The sequence below is a fragment of the Pelophylax lessonae genome (assembly GCF_965119305.1).
Source record: "Pelophylax lessonae genome assembly, chromosome: 5".
In the NCBI taxonomy this organism is placed as follows: Eukaryota; Metazoa; Chordata; class Amphibia; order Anura; family Ranidae; genus Pelophylax; species Pelophylax lessonae.
Window position 1 is genome coordinate 234239119 of NC_138772.1, and position 17646 is coordinate 234256764.

At 43.6% G+C, this 17646-nt stretch overlaps 1 protein-coding gene across 4 annotated transcripts in view; it reads right to left on the reverse strand.

Moving 5' to 3' along the window:
• The window catches only part of CTNND2 (catenin delta 2), a 921118-nt gene that overhangs the window by 449262 nt on the left and 454210 nt on the right, over nt 1–17646 (reverse strand). For all 4 annotated transcript variants that reach the window (XM_082258174.1, XM_082258173.1, XM_082258172.1 and 1 more), the window contains exon 11: nt 3397–3610. In XM_082258174.1, coding sequence (XP_082114300.1) covers nt 3397–3610 — 214 coding nt within the window. The remainder of the gene's footprint in view (nt 1–3396; nt 3611–17646) is intronic.

Consider the following 17646-nt stretch of genomic DNA (forward strand, 5'->3'; position numbering starts at 1 on the left):
GACATGGCAAGTGACAATCCGCATCTGGTGGGTGGCAAGCGATGTGGCAAGTGACAATCCACATCTGGTGGCAGGCAACGTAGCAAGTGACAATCCGTATCTGGTGGGTGACAGGCAACATGGCAAATGACAATCCTCATCTAGTGGCAGGCAACGTGGTAAGTGACAATCCGCATTGGTGGGTGGCAGGTGATGTGGCAAATGACAATCCGCATCTGGTAGCAGACGACGTGGCAAGTGATAATCCACATCTGGTGGCAGGCGATGTGGCAATCATGATGACTGAAGCGCTAACACCAGCCATTGCTCTGACAAATTGCCTGCAAAAAAAAAAACGCATACCCTGCACCCCCCACGTGCCCCTCCACACCCCCCACACCCTGGGCCGTGGCACAATTTTCTTCTACACAGCTGGTCCCCAGCGCCAAAAAGGTTGGGGACTGCCAATCTATGGGATCCATCACTCACTCTATTTGTTGACATCTGATGCAGTCAGCCACTGCCAGATACATTGTTACTTTATCTCCTGAAGTTAGCAGATGGCAATCACTGCTTTACTGATTGCTACTGTTACTTTTAGGCCCCTTTGACACATACTGTCTGTTCAGTTCATCAGTTCAGTCACATCAAAATGTATCAGTTCTCCATCCATTTTTCATCCGTTTTTCATCCGTTTTTCGTCAGTTGTTATCAGTTTTTCATCCGCTTTTCGTCAGTTGTTATCTGTTTTTCATTCGTTGTCATCCGTTTTTCATCCGTTGTCATCCGTTTTCATCCGTTATTCATCCGTTTTCATCCGTTTTTCGTCCGATCCGTTTTTTTGAAAAATAGGGCATTCATCCTTTCAAAAAAACGGACATTGACGGAAGTGGATGAAAACGGATGTTAACTGATGATCATCCGTTGTCGTCCATTTTTACATAGAGATACATTGATGTCCGTTTTTCATCCGTCAACGGATGGAAGAAAAACGGACAAATGGACAGCATGTGTGAAAGGGACCTTATTATTTATTTTTCTCAGTCTGTGACAGTTCTTTAAACATTTATATGGGATAAACACCATATGCATGGTGTGCTGATGCTTATACCACTGTACATTTAGAAATAAGTGCCACAATCACATATTACAATGATTTTTTTAAGCTCCACATTTTTACCATGAGGCATTACAGTTTTACGATCACTATTTTCTGCAACATGTTTTATAAAACACAATAGAGTGCAGAGGTCTCCTTTAAACTATTGTTTTACTACAGAAGAGAATTCACACAACATTCAATCAGAAGAATGAATACAATTTTTTTCCATTCTCACAACAGTTAATTTGCACATAACAAATATACATGCAATTTCACTGGATAAATAGCTATGCAATTTTTTTTTATAAAATAATCGGTATGCATTGTATTAACATGTTATCGTGCATAAAGGCACTCTGCGTTAAGGCAACCCATTTACTGTATTTTGGATGAACTGGTAGCTCACCTAAATGCATTAAGTGATTAACCCGATCTATGTTTTTAATTAAGCACACCACTAATATGGCATGTCTATTGGTGGTGCGCTGCAGTTCAGGTGTGTTGTCTGCTAAGGTAATAGTGCAATGGAGTGGTATTCAAAATGAATAGCTTCAATTGTTAACTTGTTTTGTGGCAACAAGCGACAAAACAGGCAGTTAAAATGCATCATACACCATATTAAAAAAAAAACATGTTTGAATAGGATGTAAAAGTAAAAAAGGCATAATCCCCACTCTGATGATTTGCATGAGCAGATATCCTGCTGTGGCCATACACTGGGAAAAAAGTTCCAATAAATTCCGTTACATGTTCTGCTTTTATTTTTTTTTTGCACTAATAGCACAATGTATAGATCTTTTAACCCTGCTGCTTTCTTGGCACATACACAAATTATTCCTTAGTAATTAATCGTTTTTGTTAAGTATTGGGACAGAGTTCTAATATTTTTTTATTGTTGCCAGCTTAACCCTGGGACTTCATACTGTATGTGATCTACCAAGATTTTGCCATTACTTTTTACTCAGTATACAAAAAAACAACTCTAAATATCGAAGAATATGAAACTGCTCACAATGATACAGGGCTCCATTCACAAAGCAGTTTTGTTCCCCTACAAAAATGCGGTAAAATACCTCCCAGCGTTTTTCAAAATGTTTTGTGGCATTCATAAAAAAAATGCTACTAAAAAACCACATGAGTTATTTATTCTTTTTTTAAATAAAAGACTATCTATTGTTTTTTTTTTTACACTACACATTTATTTTTGGGTGAATGAGTAGAGGTACTATGTACCCTATACTCATTCACATGGGGGAGGCTGGGATCTGGGGGGCCCCTTTGTTAAAGGGGGGCTTTAATATTCCGATAAGCCCCCCCAACAGCAGAGCCCCACAACCAACAGCTAGGCTTGTGGGGAAAGGGCCCACGTCCCCATCAACATGGTGCCAAAATGGTTTGGGGATGGGTGGAGCACTCGCTCATCCCTTCTCTTTCCTAACCTGCCGGGCTGCATGATAAGATGAGGGTCTGGTATTGATTTTGGAGGGTACTCCATGTCATTTTCTTTTTAAAATTGTGGGGTGGGGGGGCTTGACTTTTTTATTGTCGCCATTTCTTTTTTTTAGATTTCAGCTGACAGCTGATGACTCATCTGTTGTTTAGGACACAGTGGTAGCCCACTCATTAACAAACATGGTGTTCACTGGTTGTTAAGGACCTGCTTGCCGCCCGCTCCTTAACAACTGGTGCAAATTCCACGAATTCAACATGTCTAGACCACTACTTAATTTCCACATGCATTTAATTATTTCCTTCTGTAAATGGGTTTTAACGCTTGATCATACAGTACTTACTGTGTGTTTTCAGCGTTTTTCAGTAAATACTGCACAAACTGTCAAGTGAATTGACAGTTTCAGGATCCCATCCCTCCTGACACCTAAATATCTCATAAGACTTCATTCTGTAAATGGAGCCCACTAAGGTTAAAGTGGTAGTAAAGGCTTTTATTTATTTATACCTACAGGTAAGCCTATATTAAGGCTTACCTGTAGGTACAGTAAATATCTCCTAAACATGCCCCGTTTAGGAGATACTTACTTTAGCAGCACTGGTAATGTCGCCAGCACATGCGCACTGTGCTCTCAATGGACAGCATGCTTGGGAGTGACGTCATTGTGGCTCCACCAGACGGCAGCTGCCCGTGAACCTGGAAGGAAGATCAGGTGAAGATGGAAGCCCTGTCAGCGGAGATGTGATGCATACCAGCACATTATGAGAGTAAGTTGCAAGGCAAAGATTTTTTTTTTGCGGTTTACTACCACTTTAATTTAGAAAAAAATTAAACAAAACAAAACAAAATAAAAAATGCCACAAACCTGTTACAAGTTCTCTGATTTCCAAATCTGTGGTTTTTCGGAGCAGCCGTACCAATGCTGGAATGCCACCACAGTTTTTCAGTGCAATCTTGTTGTCATCATTTGCTTTACCATATACTAAGTTCCTAAGTGCCCCACAGGCACTCCGATGAACATCTGTCATACGATGATCTAGAAGATCTACTAACAACTGAATCCCTCCTTGTCTTCTTATCTGAAATATACAGTGTTATATTCCATTATTAATCATGTGAACTGTAAGATATGCATAATCAGAATTTCTCCTATAATTATTTATTATACAATGCACTTATTGTGCAAAAATATATTTTACAATAAATACTTATTTAATCTTGCATTAACAGTGAACTCCAGGTAAGACCACATTAGTATTGAGCATTTATAACGCAAAGCTACGTGTATTGCTTTCCACCTTTGACATCCTGAAGTGCTTGTAATGAGTACAAAAAGGCAATTGGGTAGGATAGGGTTGTCGTGTTTTACCCTGTGCAGCCCAAGCCCTGTAATAAGAGCAGTTCTCGGGGTCATTTCGCCAGAGAGGAAGTGCTCTCTGTGTCAGGGCCTGGGGCATCTGGCTAAGGATTGCAGTAAGATCAAAGCAATCTTTGTAATAAGTTTGAGCATGCGTATAGCCAGTGCCCTGAGGAGTTGCATAACCAGTCAGCTTTGATGGAAGAGTTTTTTCACTCGGACATGGAGGAGGCAGAGGAGAGGGGCTCTGTGCCAGGGGTCCCCAATGTCTCTGGCCCTGTTGTCTTAGTGCAATCAGTGTCTGGTGGTCCACCCAATGTTGTGTCATCATCTTGTGTCATGCCCCTGAGTCGACGTCCATGGATGTTGTGTTTGATCTTTCTGTGTTAGTCTCCCAAGAGGTAGTAGGGCCTGTGGAGAGAGCTGGACCGGTGTGCAAGGTTGCACCTACCCCCACTCCCCAGCATCTAAGGACTGAAGGGCGCAAGGCGCTGGGGGGGTCGAGTGAATGATTGTGAGGGTGCTTGGGTGAAGGGTGGGGGGACTGTTGTGAGTGGAGTGAGCGGGGAGGGTGATGTTGTGGATGATGGTGGAATGGAAGGGGAGGGGGCTTTCCAGTCAGAATTGTCTCATGAAGATATGGTGTGGTTGGAGGCAAAAAGAAAGTCTAGGAAGAGAAAGAAGAAGGATGTGCCTGTACCTTAACCTGGGAGGGTGGAGGTGTCCAATAAGTTTGAAGTGTTTTCTGAGGAGGATGAGGGTTCTTCGGGTGATGATTCTGTAATTTCCATGGAAGAGGAATCACAGGGAACATTAAAGCGTGTAGGGTCTCCGAGTAGGGAGGGGGTAAGCAGGCTAAAAAACATGCACCTCACTCACTCACTCACTCCTGATGGCAGTTCCCACTCCTTTGAAGGTGGCGACCATTAATGTTGCCAGCATAAAATCAGTAAGTGCCCGTAACATGGCCTTATTTTTTCTCAGCAGGTTTGATGGTGATATTTTCTTTTTCCAAGAGACCCGGTTGTGTAGTTTGGCCGATAATCATCTGGTGAAGAGGGAGTAGAAGCGTGGGTCCTCCTTCTGGTCTCTTGCGGCCGAGCCTTACACTGGAGTTGCGGTACTTTTTTCCAGCATGGTAACCTGTCGGCAGATTATTGAGGTAGAAATGGGGAGATGCATGGTCTTAGACGTCTAAATGGGAGGGGGGGGAGTGGAGCCTGCACCTGGCTAACATTTATGGGCCCCAGACAAAGTGGGGCAGGAAATGCCTCTTCATGAAGATCAAGCCTTTTCTTTTTACAGCCCAGCAAGTTGTCTTCAGTGGGGAGTTCAACACTCTCACTAGGACTAAGGACAGGAAAGGTACCAGAGCCAGGCTGGACTGTGACGGCTTAATTTAAAACAAAATAGTTAGAGAGGCAGATCTAGTTCATGTGCACATTCATTGCTGCCCAGACAACACGGGATTCACTTTTCAGCAAGGTAGAAGTCAGAGTAGAATAGATAGGTTTATTTATATCAATATTTTTATTTGAGATTTTGACAAAAGGTATAAAAAAGACACATTGCCAATAGTAATCCAAAGGCAGAAAAAAATATTTGTCAATTAGGTGTAACCTCCATTAGAGGTGTATCATAGGTGCATGTAATTTCAACTTTTGTTTCAAATTTTTAACAGCAGGGTCTGTTCCTGCGCCCAGCAAGAGTAACTTGGAGGGCTTACAGTGTTCAGGCACCACCAACACCCAAGGTCCAATTTTTCTGCACCTGTATAACAATTACATGTAATTAAAAATTTTGTTTCTAATTTTTAACAGCAGGACCCGTTCCTGTGCCCAGCAAGAGTAACTGTGAGGGGTTACAGTGTTCAGGCACCACCAACACCCAGGGCCCAATTTTTCTGCACCTGTATGACAAGTGCATTTAATTTCATTTTTTTGCTTCTAATTTTTAACAGCAGGGCCCATTCCTGCACCCAGCAAGAATAACTGTGAGGGTTTACAGTGTTCAGGCACCACCAACACCCAAGGCCCAGTTTTTCTGCACCTGCATGACAAGTACATGTAATTTCATTTTTTGTTTCTAATTCTTAACAGCAGGGCCAGTTCCTGCGCCCAGCAAGAGTAACTGTGAGGGGTTACAGTGTTTAGGCACCACTAGGGATGGGCCAACGGTTTGGGCAAAGCATAAGTTTAGCCTAAACATTGCCCATTCAGGTTCTTGTCTAACACCTGAACTTTCTCGGCACTTAGCAGGATGTTCGCCTGTCGAGTGCACAGTCGACAGGTTGTTAAGGCTTCCCTGCTGAGAGCTGAATTTAAAAAAATAATTGTGAAAAGAAAATGTAAATTAAAAAAAATCTGGGGTAAAAACAGCTTGGGGAACCCTTTTTTTTAAAACAAATTTAGGCGTGGGCTTCCCCTTAAAATCCATAACAAACCCGAAGTTTTCTTATCTGTATTGCTGGGAGCCGACAATACATTACAGCTGCAAGTAAGTTTAAATGACATTTTTTCCTTTAGAAATGTCAGTGTTGCTGCAGCAAGATCTATACACCATATAAATGCGCCACTTTACAGGCAGACCAAGGGACCCCCCCCCCCAGGCACCATATTTAAAGGAATTTTCATATTTTATTGTTTCATTTTAAGCATCATTAAAATCACTGCTTCTTTAAAAGCAATCGTATTAAAAACATTTTTTTGCATTGATGCATGTCCCACAGGGCAGTACCCCATGTCCCCATACACTTTTTATGGCAATAACTTGCATACAAGCCTTTAAAACGAGGACTTTTGATTTTTTATGTTTGTGTCCTATAAACTTTAATAGAGTTTGAATGTTCGCTAGAACTTTTCCCCTGTTCGAGATATTCTGGGGTGTTCGGCACATTACTACCAGAAACGCTTCACTTGGGGCACTGTCACCAAATGTGGAACATAGTCCCCTCCTGGCCACACCCTCGGAAGCATAGCTTTGAAGAACCCGGGACATACTGTAAGTTGCCAGCCTAACCCGGAACCATGTACCATCGCAAGAGCACTTTATAGTTTGCCTCGATAACGAATGTGTTAAGTTCAAGGGTCTCATTGAAATCTTGCTCTCATTTCACCATGTACCCCAGCTTAGTAGAGATGAGACCCCAAATCTTGTCATATTTGTGGCATAGATAATCCATAGACGACATAGTAACAATATCAGATTTACGAGACAATGTGCTCAGAAAATGAGTATCTGAGCAAATGTTCTGATATGCCTTTATGATCACAAAAGTCAGCCATGCGGAATAGGCCCTTATTTGTCCACCAGTCAAAAGTCTGGAAGGAGAGGCCTGGGGTGAATTCTCTATTTTAGAGCAAATGAGCCAAGGGGCTATGGGGAGATTTAAATGCGTGTGCTTTAGAGAGACTGTCTCATATTCCCAAGGGAAATGAAAGGGGGGGGGGCATAGCATTGGTGATCGCTCCTTTGCCGGTAGCCACATTACGTGCAAAATTGGTCCCAAATTGTATGAATAGGACTCCGCTTCCATCCATAGTTGGTGGGGCTGATGGGAATGGATTTTAATCAACTGAGCCAGTTGGGCAGCAAAAAATATTTAAGGAGATCTGGAACCCCCAGACCTTCCTTTTGTTTAGAGGTTAATAGTGTGCTTTTGTTCACCCTAGGCCTCTTGTCTCCCCAGATAAACGAGAGTACTTTCTGTTGGAAAGCTACCAAATCGGATCGAACCAGTGTCACTGGAAGGGTACGGAAAAAGTATAGTATCCTCAGAAGGACATTCATCTTCAGAGAGTGCATTCTGCAAACCATGAGGGGGGTTAATGTTGCCATCTAGCCGTATCGGCTGCAAGGCGTTTGTAAAGGATGGATCATTTCTGGAGTAGAGGGTGTGCAAGGAGGGCGTGATATTTATCCCTAGATATGGAATAGCCTCAGGTTGAAAATGGAATTTATAGGACTTCTTGAGGGTTGCGACTTTGTTTTCTTGCAATATGTTTGGCGTCTGGGATATATCATGGTTGATTTTGAGACAGGAGATCATTGAGAAAGGTTAAAGTATGGTATATAGGTTAGGTAGAGAGGTAATGGGGGAAGAAATGAACAACATGATGTCGTCTGCAAAAAGGGGGCATTTGTGTTCCCTATCTCAATCCCCTTAACATCAATGCAGTTTCGAATTTTGATAGCAAGCAGTTCCAGAGCCAGGACGAACAACAGTGGGGATAGGGGACATCCCTGCCGAGTTCCTTTGTGAATATCGAGGGGGTTTGAGGAATAGCCCTTCACCATTAACGATGCGGTCGGTGAGCTATATATTTGTAGCGTCGACAAGGAATTTTGGTGCAAAAACGAAATGAGATAAAACATGCAACAAATAGTCCCAAAACAGTGTGTCGAAGGCTTTATGGACATCTAAGGATAGCAACATGCCCCTTTGAAGTTCCTTAGCATCATAGTTGGAATGAATGGCTGTGATAACATCTATCCTAGTTTGGTCAGAAGCCTGGCGAGTCAGAACAAATCCTGCTTGGTCAGGAATGAGTTAAGTATCGTCACAACTATTTTGGACATTATTTTAAAGTCTACGATTATCAGAGAATTGGGTCTATAGTTCGCACAGTCCCCATGGTCTTTTTGGTATTGCATGTATAGTAAGTATGGCGCATTTTCATGTGCTGGAAGATAGGCCCGCGCCTAATTTCTTTATAAAAGAAGACAGAAAAAATGTTCAGCGCTAATAGATAACTGACATGTGATAATCAGTGAAAAAGTGAGTATAAACAAAAAGTCATTTTTATTGAAGTGAGTATGAAACCAAAATTATTACAACGTGTTTTACAGAGATGATCAAACGAAAGTTGGCTGTGCACTATCCACCACCAATATATATAATGAGGCTAAACTGAGTGGACTTAGTTTGGCATATGCCTAGTGGGTCAACTCATGCGTTGGTGTATATATACCCAATATGCCAGGGAGGACAATGAATGGCCCTTCACACCAATCGCCTTTACGTTTTCATGGGTTGGAAAAATTGTATTAACCATCAACAATATGGATAAATGTAGCCCTCAAGATGAATACCGTAATCTCCCTTAACAAATGAGTCATCAAGGAAAAGAAACAAAAAGCTCCACATAAACAGAAGGTATTTTATTAAAAGTTCAGAACACTTACAGTTAAGTAGTTAAAAAAGGGCTTTCAAAGTGGATCTGTAAATAGCATCAACAGACAGTAGCATGGACATGCGTAAACAAAATGTGTTTCGTCTGCTTAGACATCATCTACTGTATGCTACTGTTGATGGCACTGTAGTTTAAATAGTACTGTAAATATGACCCCAATTAAGATAGACAACAAGTGACACCATTTACCTGTGTAAATTCACTTCCTGTATCTTTCCGTATCTTGCCAAAATGGCGCCCTAGCGTGTGTTCCAAGCCTCATTTTCACTACGAGGCTAGTATGTATAAAAAACTCTATTTCCTTGGTAACAATGGGATGATTAAGCATGGACTCATTGAGATGTACACAATCCCTCCCCTCTGGCTGATTACAGTAGCATATACAGATGAAAGTGTATACAGGAACTAAACTAATTATCTAGCCATCTGGACAGAACAATGTGAGGTCATTAACATTTAACAATGGAACAGACAGGTAAACTTTATCACAATAAACATTCCCTCCCAATACACAAACAATAGTTCCGGAAATCTGCGAATGACAGTCTTTGTGTCTCTCTCACAGCAAAGCATGGAATACACTGTGCAAGGTGGTATTAAATCTTCATATTTCTATATGAAGATTTTTCTGACAAAAATTGAAGCAATCCAAACCATTACTCATCTGTCTTTCACTCATAGTGATGGTTAGTACCGTCACAGATGCTATCAAGTAGAAGCTGATATTAGCGGATTAGCAGTGGGAATCCATTGACCGCATGCTAAGTCCCTATCAATGAAATTGCTAGCTGCACCGGAATCAATAAAAGCCGAGAGGCGGTGAGAAAATTAGGCAGAACAAAGTTGTGCAGGAACAAATAGTTTGCCTCAGGGGGGGGACCTGGCACAGTACAGTCTAAAGAAGCAGACCCCACCCACACTAGACTCTTGCTGCTTCCTGGCTTATTAGGGCAGCTAGTGACTAAGTGGTCATAGTTACCACAATATAAGAAAGGCCCCTGGGATCTTCTCCTAGCCTTTTCCCCAAGGGATAAATGGGAAGTGCCAATTTTACAATTTGCATGGGCTCTTCCTCCTGGAGAGGTTGAGAGTGCTCAGGAAGGTCTGATGAAGACAAAATAGGCAGCGTACTGGGGGCAAACAAACAAACCTCTCTGTATGACTTTTCCGTAAACGCCGCTCTATACAGGTGGCTATTTTCAATTACTTTGGTTCAGGGTAGTGTTCTAAGGAGTCCTTGATGGAGTCTGATAAGCCTAACCTTAATCAACTTCTTAGAGCTGAATCATTCCACCCTGAGTCTGATGCCCAGTGGCGGAAATCAAATTCAGCGGTGCGTTTACCCTGACATAATGACCTAAGTTTTCTTTCAGCTGAGTGGGCACGGTGAGCATCATCATAGAGTGCAGGGCCTTGAAAATGCTTTAACTGACCCTCGGTCGAGAAGGCTAAAAGCTCAAGACCATGTAATAATTGGATCAACCCGCTGTAAGGGGAAAAACATACGGGGGTCACCAGAAAAATTATCAGGCGGATTAACCTTGGACTTTGGTTCCAGTGTTACTGCTGGAGGTGCATGTACACGCACAGACAGTTCCTAGATATGGCATGTCAGTTTGCAAATCTCCTCAGTAAATAAAGAAACCTGTGTAGAGTCTATCTTCACAGAAAAATGTTATTAAAGGCTTATAAAAATGTCATGGTCATCCCTAACAGGTGGTCAGACACTATAGCTGGCTTCTGTGTTCTTCACTTATAGCATCCCCCTTTCCCATAAGGCAAGCAGGTCTACCAGTACTTGGTTGCCTGAGGACTTTTACACAATGCTATAGTGCCTGGCTACCATGCCAGGGCATGCGCAAACTGAGCAAAGCGAACAGGTACTTGCAGTTGGCAGACAGGCAAGGTTCAGGACAGTCACGGTCAAAATCCAAAGTCAAAAGGCAGGCAGAGTTCAAAGAATAGTCGATATCTGATCCAAGGTCGTCAACAAGGTAATCCAATGTCACGGTCTGGAGTCAGACTCGGAGGCCAGTAGCTATAGCAGTGGAGCAGCACCCACCGACAAGCGGGACATTTATACACGCAGGCCACCCTGGCTAGTAACATGGGTTCATCTCAGGTGGGGGGTCTAAGTACTAATTGGTAGTCACCAGAGCTCTTGATGGTGGAGAGAGGCTTTGCTGTGTGTTAGTTCCATGTTGTGGTTCTAAGGATTGCCCCGCCAGTAGGCGCGCAAGCCGAGTCCAATAGCAGATATAGCAGAAGCGTAGTCGAGGAACAAGACAAACGACAGTATTGAATAATTGCAGGTTGGGTGTAAACAAAAGCGTAGTTGAGGAACAAGCCAAAGGTCGGTAACGAATGGTAGTGAACATACGGATAGCAGCAGGAGAGACAAAAGTGAGACATTGGCTGGAGAGAGCACAATATTCTAGCAAACAGAAAGTGCAGAGACCTGGCTTAAATCAGGAAGTTCATGGGAGGAGCAAAGAGTTCAAGGTTCAAGACAAACAAGATTCAAGGCAGGATCATTTAAGGAATTGTCCAGGGAACTGTCCAGCATTCCTGGTGGCACAGCACGCATAGTCATTGCCAGACACAATCGAGGTCCCAGGTTCAAGTCCAGGCCGTGAGGTCCAATCTAGCAGGACAGACAAACAGGTAGCCTAATCAGGAATTGCACACTCTATCAAAAGCATGAGACTGCAGGCTTGGCTAGCTTAAATCAGGTTTGGTCTCCACCCAGACTGAGGACATCAATCACCTTGCAGGTGGACGGGCCTAGAAATGTATAACGACCAAAACTAGGATGCTGGAATGAGACCAGCATTTGTTAAAGAACAGGAGTGTTTACACACTCCTGACAAATAGAAACAGATATTCCCTGGAATTAAGCTTCCTGTCCTCACACCAGGCAAAGTATGTCTTCCATGTGTGATAGTAGATCTTGCAGGAGGTAGATTTTTCTTCACCCTGAGAAAGGTGGAGTTAACAGAGTCAGAGATACCCCTATCCTTCAGAACCTGGGTTTGAACAGCCCAATGAAGCAAGTGACTGAGAAGCAAGGTGGAATAGGGGCCTTGCACCAATAAATCTGGTCTGTTTGGAAGAGACCAAGGGTTATCTGTCAGGAGTCTGCCTGTGTACTACATGCTTCTGGGTTAATTTAGTGCTACGAGGATCACCAGAATCCTTTTATACCTCTACTGGGGGGAAGACATGCATCAGCCTGAATGGAGTCCAAGAAATCATAAGGGTATCTACTGCTAAAGACAGAGTGTCCCTGGTTTTGGCTACAAATCTGGCCAGTTTATTGTTAAACCTGTAAGCCAGGATGTCCACATCTCATATTTGACAGATTCTTAAAGATCTCTGTGTGCAGAGACTACTCCCCCAGGTCTAGGCATCGGTGGCTTAGGAAGTCTGTATGGCAATTGTCATATTTGTTTTTCTAAGGGCAGCTTAAATTCTTGTGTCTTCATGCTTCATGTAGGGCACTATCGTGGCAATGTCTGACGGCACCCTGACTGGGAGGATCTGTTTGTGGATCTGATTCTCCTTGACCTGGAGAGAAACTTTACACTGGGCTATCATAGTCTCAGGGGCTACCATTAGGCCAAGAACCCACAGGCAGAAGCTAATTGAGGGGTGCCTTTTCGATCTGGGGGTCCATAAGTGGGACTCTAAAGAAGCATTTTTGTTTCATGAGGGAAGTAAAGGTCTGGCTTGTGTCCAAGATTACAAATGTCTGGCTTGTGTCCAAAAATAGACCCAGGAACTTTAGATAGTGTGAGGGCTGGAGGGCAGACATTGGAAAGCTGTTTAATCAGTTGAAGGTTTCAAGGAACTGAACATTCTTTGGACATTTGCAGACAAGTTTGAAGCTGACTAGTCCTTCAAAAAATGATTGTCCAAATACTCTGACATGAATGCCCTGGATCCGCAGAAGACCAAAAGGTAAGGCATGCACTTTTGTAATTACTTGGGGTGCAGAGGAAAGACTGAATGGAAGTGCTAAAAATTGGAAGTATTGATATCCCACAGCAAAATGCAGAAAGCGCTGATCTTTCTGCTTCTGCAGTGGTTTCCTTTTTTTTTTTATTTATTTTTTTTTTTATTCTATTTTAATTACTATTATATATGTTTTTTTATTTTGCTGCAGCAGCAGCACTAAAAATATTTAGAGCACAATTGCTGTTCCTCCATTCTGCATTGCAGGCATTCCTCCTCTGCATCAGCAGTGGTTCCCATTTTTTTCAGTTTGGCTTTTTTAATTTTTTTATTCCAGCAGCAGCAAATAAAAATTTCTCCATAATTGCTGTTTATTCTTCTGAGACACAGGTGGTCTTCCTTTAGCGTCACCACTCTTTTGGGTTTTTTTTGGCTCTTAATTTTTTACATTTAGTTTTTTTTGCAGCAGTAAAAAAAAAATTCTCCACAATTGCTGCACCCTATTTTTCTTTATTAAACAAAAAAAAATTAATAAAATGGTTTATAGTGCATCAAGCACAAATGTTTTGTGTCCAAGCACCATATTCCCATCCCACACTCCATAATAAAAAGTTATAAAAATCTCCCCCAAAAAATGAACAATAATAAAATGGTTTATTGTGCACCAAGCACAAAAGTATTGCACCCAAGCATCATATTTCTATCCCACACTCTATAATAAAAAATTTTAAAAATCCCCATCATGTCACAAAAGGCCAACAAGGAAAGGCAGGCGCTCACAGGCCACTAAAAGAGGGCAAGCAGCCTCTGTGTCCACAATGAAAAGTGGTGGTTGCGGACATGGTGCATTCTCTGCAGTCAGGGCACGATTGTCCTTTTTTTCCGGTGCTGGCTGTGTTATTGAGCCACAACATGCAGAAGAGTTGGTGAAGAGTTGGTGGAGCGAATAACTTAGCCGTCCTCATCCTCTGTCACCCAGGCTCATACTAGTTTGTCATCCACCGAAGCTGCCAAAGCGGCCTATTCCACAGGCTCCTTGTCCACAGCTACTCCTTCTATAGCGCCACCATCATGCACAGAGAAGTCACCTGAATCATTCGATCATAGTATCAATTCTTTTTTCAACCTCACTAACTATGTAACTATGTAATTACATGCTGTTGGAGGATGCACAGCAATTTGAATGCTCCAATGTTGGTTCCCAGGTTGAGGAAGGGAGAAACGTAAGCCTAGAGAGAGGGGATGCCAATGACGGACAAGAAGCTAGCAGTCATGTTCCCCCACCTGCCGCATACTGCCAGGTTTGCTCCAGTGATGAAGACGGAGGGGATGATGAGATCACTGACTGTACTTGGGTGCCCTGAGAAACAGAGGAAGAAGCACATCTCCAACGAGGCAGGATCTCCTCCAGGGGCCGACTTAAGGGCAGCCACCCTATTGCATCACACCACAGAGCTTCACAGGTGCAGAGCGCTGCTGACTCCCCGCTGACTTCCAAAAGTTCATTGGTGTGGGCTTTTTTCAACACATGTGCAGCAGACCGCAGCGTTGCTGTTTGAAATCCCTGTCTAAAGCAGATCAAGCAAGGCCAGAACACCATCTGCTTGGGCACCACATGCTTAACAAGACATATGACGACCTGCCATGCAGTCTGTTGACAAAAGCACCTAAAAGATCCACATAAAAAAAAATGCAGACTTCTCCTTGCTTCTCATCTGGGATTTCTACCCCTACTATACCTCAAGTCTTCTCAACAACCTCCACTGAGAGGGATGATGGTATACCAATGAGTGCCACAGGTACTTGCACCCAATCTGCTAGCAGTACACCAGCGGTTGATTACATCTGCCAAATTTAGCTACCCCCAGTTGTGAATCGTAAACTAAAAAAAATACTGTCCCAGCCATCCACATGCTCAGTGTCTAAATGCTAGCTTGGCTAAACTGCACTGCAACGGCTCCCTTTCATCTGGTAGACTCTGCCCCCTTTCGTGAATTTGCGGAGTGTGCTGTACCACAGTGGCAGGAAAAAAGACATTTCTTTTCACTTCAATACAGTTCTGTACCATCCTGTGGAAGGCAATGTTATGGCCTCATTGGACAGGGCGTTCAGCAGCAAGGTTCACATTACTGCTGACTTGTGGTCCAGCAGGCATGGTCAGGGACGTTACATTTCCTTCACAGCACACTGGGTAACTCTGCTGGCAGCTGGGAAGGATGCAGGACAGGGTTCGGTTCTGGAGCTTGTTCTGCCACCTAGCCTCCAAAATGCTGGTGGTGATTCAGACACATCTATCTGCTCCACCCCCTCCTCTTCTTGTTCCTCTATGGCCTCTTCTGCTGAATTGTCCTCTGAACTAGCAGTGTTCCCTAAGTGTTCAAGGGGCTAAGCAAGCAGTACGGCTAAAAGATGCCATGCGGTGCTTCAGTTGGTCTGTCTAGGGGACAGGAGCCACACCAAGGCAGAGATTCTGTCAGCTCTGCAGGGGCAAGTTCAGAGGTGGTTGACGCCATGGCAGTTTGAGCCAGGAATGGGTGTATACGAGAATGGCACCTTCTCTCCGCCCTCCAACAGGGAAACTTTACACATGCTTCATGCTTGGCACATGCTTTAAATTTGGTGGTGCAGCGTTTCCTGAACAGGTACCCAGGCTTTCAAGATCTTCTGAGGCAGGCCAGAAAAGTCTGTGGCCATTTCCGGCGGTCATACAATGTCAGTGCTCGACTAGCTGACATTCAACAGGGATTCAACCTGCCCACCTCATTTGTGACATGCCCACCAGGTGGAACTCAACGTTGGCAATGCTGCAGTAGCTGCACATGCAGCAGAGGGCCATCAATGAATACCTGTGTAAGTAAGGCACAAGGACAGGCTCAGGGGAGCTTGGCTTCTATTTTCCATGCCAGCGGCTGCTGATAAAGGATGCATGCACTGTCCTGTCACCATTTGAGGAGGCCACAAGGATGGTGAGCCGCGATAATGCATGCATCAGTGACACTATCCCTCTAGTCTTGCTGCTGGAGCACATACTTCATGTAATCATGGACAGTGCACTTGAGGCAGAACAGCAGGAGGAAGAGGAGGATTTCCTTTCTTCCCAAGGCCCCCTTTATGCAGATACCATTCCTGTGGTGCCGCAAAATACACAGGAGGAAGAGGAGGAGGATTGTGGCAGCATGGATGTAGAGGAAAACATACATGGGGATAGGGTGAACGCTCGGTGGGAACAGTGCAGGCAGATGATGAGCGGGGGTGCAGGTACAAGAGGGGTGGTGCATACATACACCACATCAGCAGTTATAAAAGAGGGAGAAAAGGGGCAAACCAAGGTTTAAAGAGGTCCATATATCATAAAAAAGTCCATATAACACTAGAATTGTCACAACTGTAGACAGGCAGCCAGCTGGCAGTGAAGAAGTAGCTCTGTGGAGAAAAGATCAGGAAACAGGCATAGTCAGTCTAAGTGTAGCATCGGATAAAGACATGTAGTTATTTGTGATTAGACTCACAAGAAGGTAGAACAATTCAGCATTTAGTAATCACGCCATGGCATCCATCTCGGCGGAGTGCGTGGGCCACGGTGTCCCACATTGCCAGCTGCGCCAGTGGTATCTAGAGCTCCGGGTCGGTGGGCAGGAGAGGCAGACAGCAGTCGTCAAGGAGATGGAGAGCCTTTTGTTATTCTGAATAAATCACTATGTGTTTGTCTCTGTCTCCATCTCCTTGACGACTGCTGTCCGCCTCACCTGCCCACAGACCCAGAGCTCTAAATACCACAGTCGCGGCTGGCAATGTGGGACACCGCGGACTGCACACTCCCCCGAGACGGAGGCCACGGCGTGATTACTACATGCTGAATTATTCTACCTTCCCGTGAGTGTAATCACAAATTAATACATGCTTTTACCTGATGCTACACTTAGACTGGCGCTGCATGTTTTCTAATCTAGAGGATAACATACAGCAGTCTTTAAGGGATGGTTTTCATTCCCCAGGAGTTGTACATGGCTGGGAGGAGGTAGTCCCTGACAATGTCATCTTTAAAGACCCAGAGGACTCAGAATCTCATGCCTCCTCAAACTTACAGTGCATAGGCTCCCTGATTCTGCAAAGCTTGAGAAAGGACCCAAGGATACATGGTATCAAGGATAGGGATCATTACTGGCTTGAAACCCTTCTTGATCAACATTACAAGGGTAAAGTTGCAGAGCTCATCCTGCCTTCGCAGATGGAGCAGAGAATGAAACATCTTAAGGATGCCTTGAAGAAAAATTTGTGTAACGTCTTTCCAAATACTGGGAGGTTACCATTTCCTGGACAACGTGCTTCTGAGGCTTTGTTCTGTCATAGGAAGAGCGTTGGAGAAGGTGGCCGGCTGACCGATGCCTTTAAACAATTCTTTTTTTTTTTTTAATAAAAAAAAAAAATTAATATAATCAAAAAGAAAAAAAAAGTGCATACAATACAACGCAGTTGTACATAGTCACGAAGTTCAACCAATGATTCCATAATACAGAATAAAGAGTGTGTAAAATTACTTAAATTATAGTCTAACAGCAGTGAACAGCCACCTTGATTTAGCAATTGCCCCGTACATAATATAGCTCAGTTA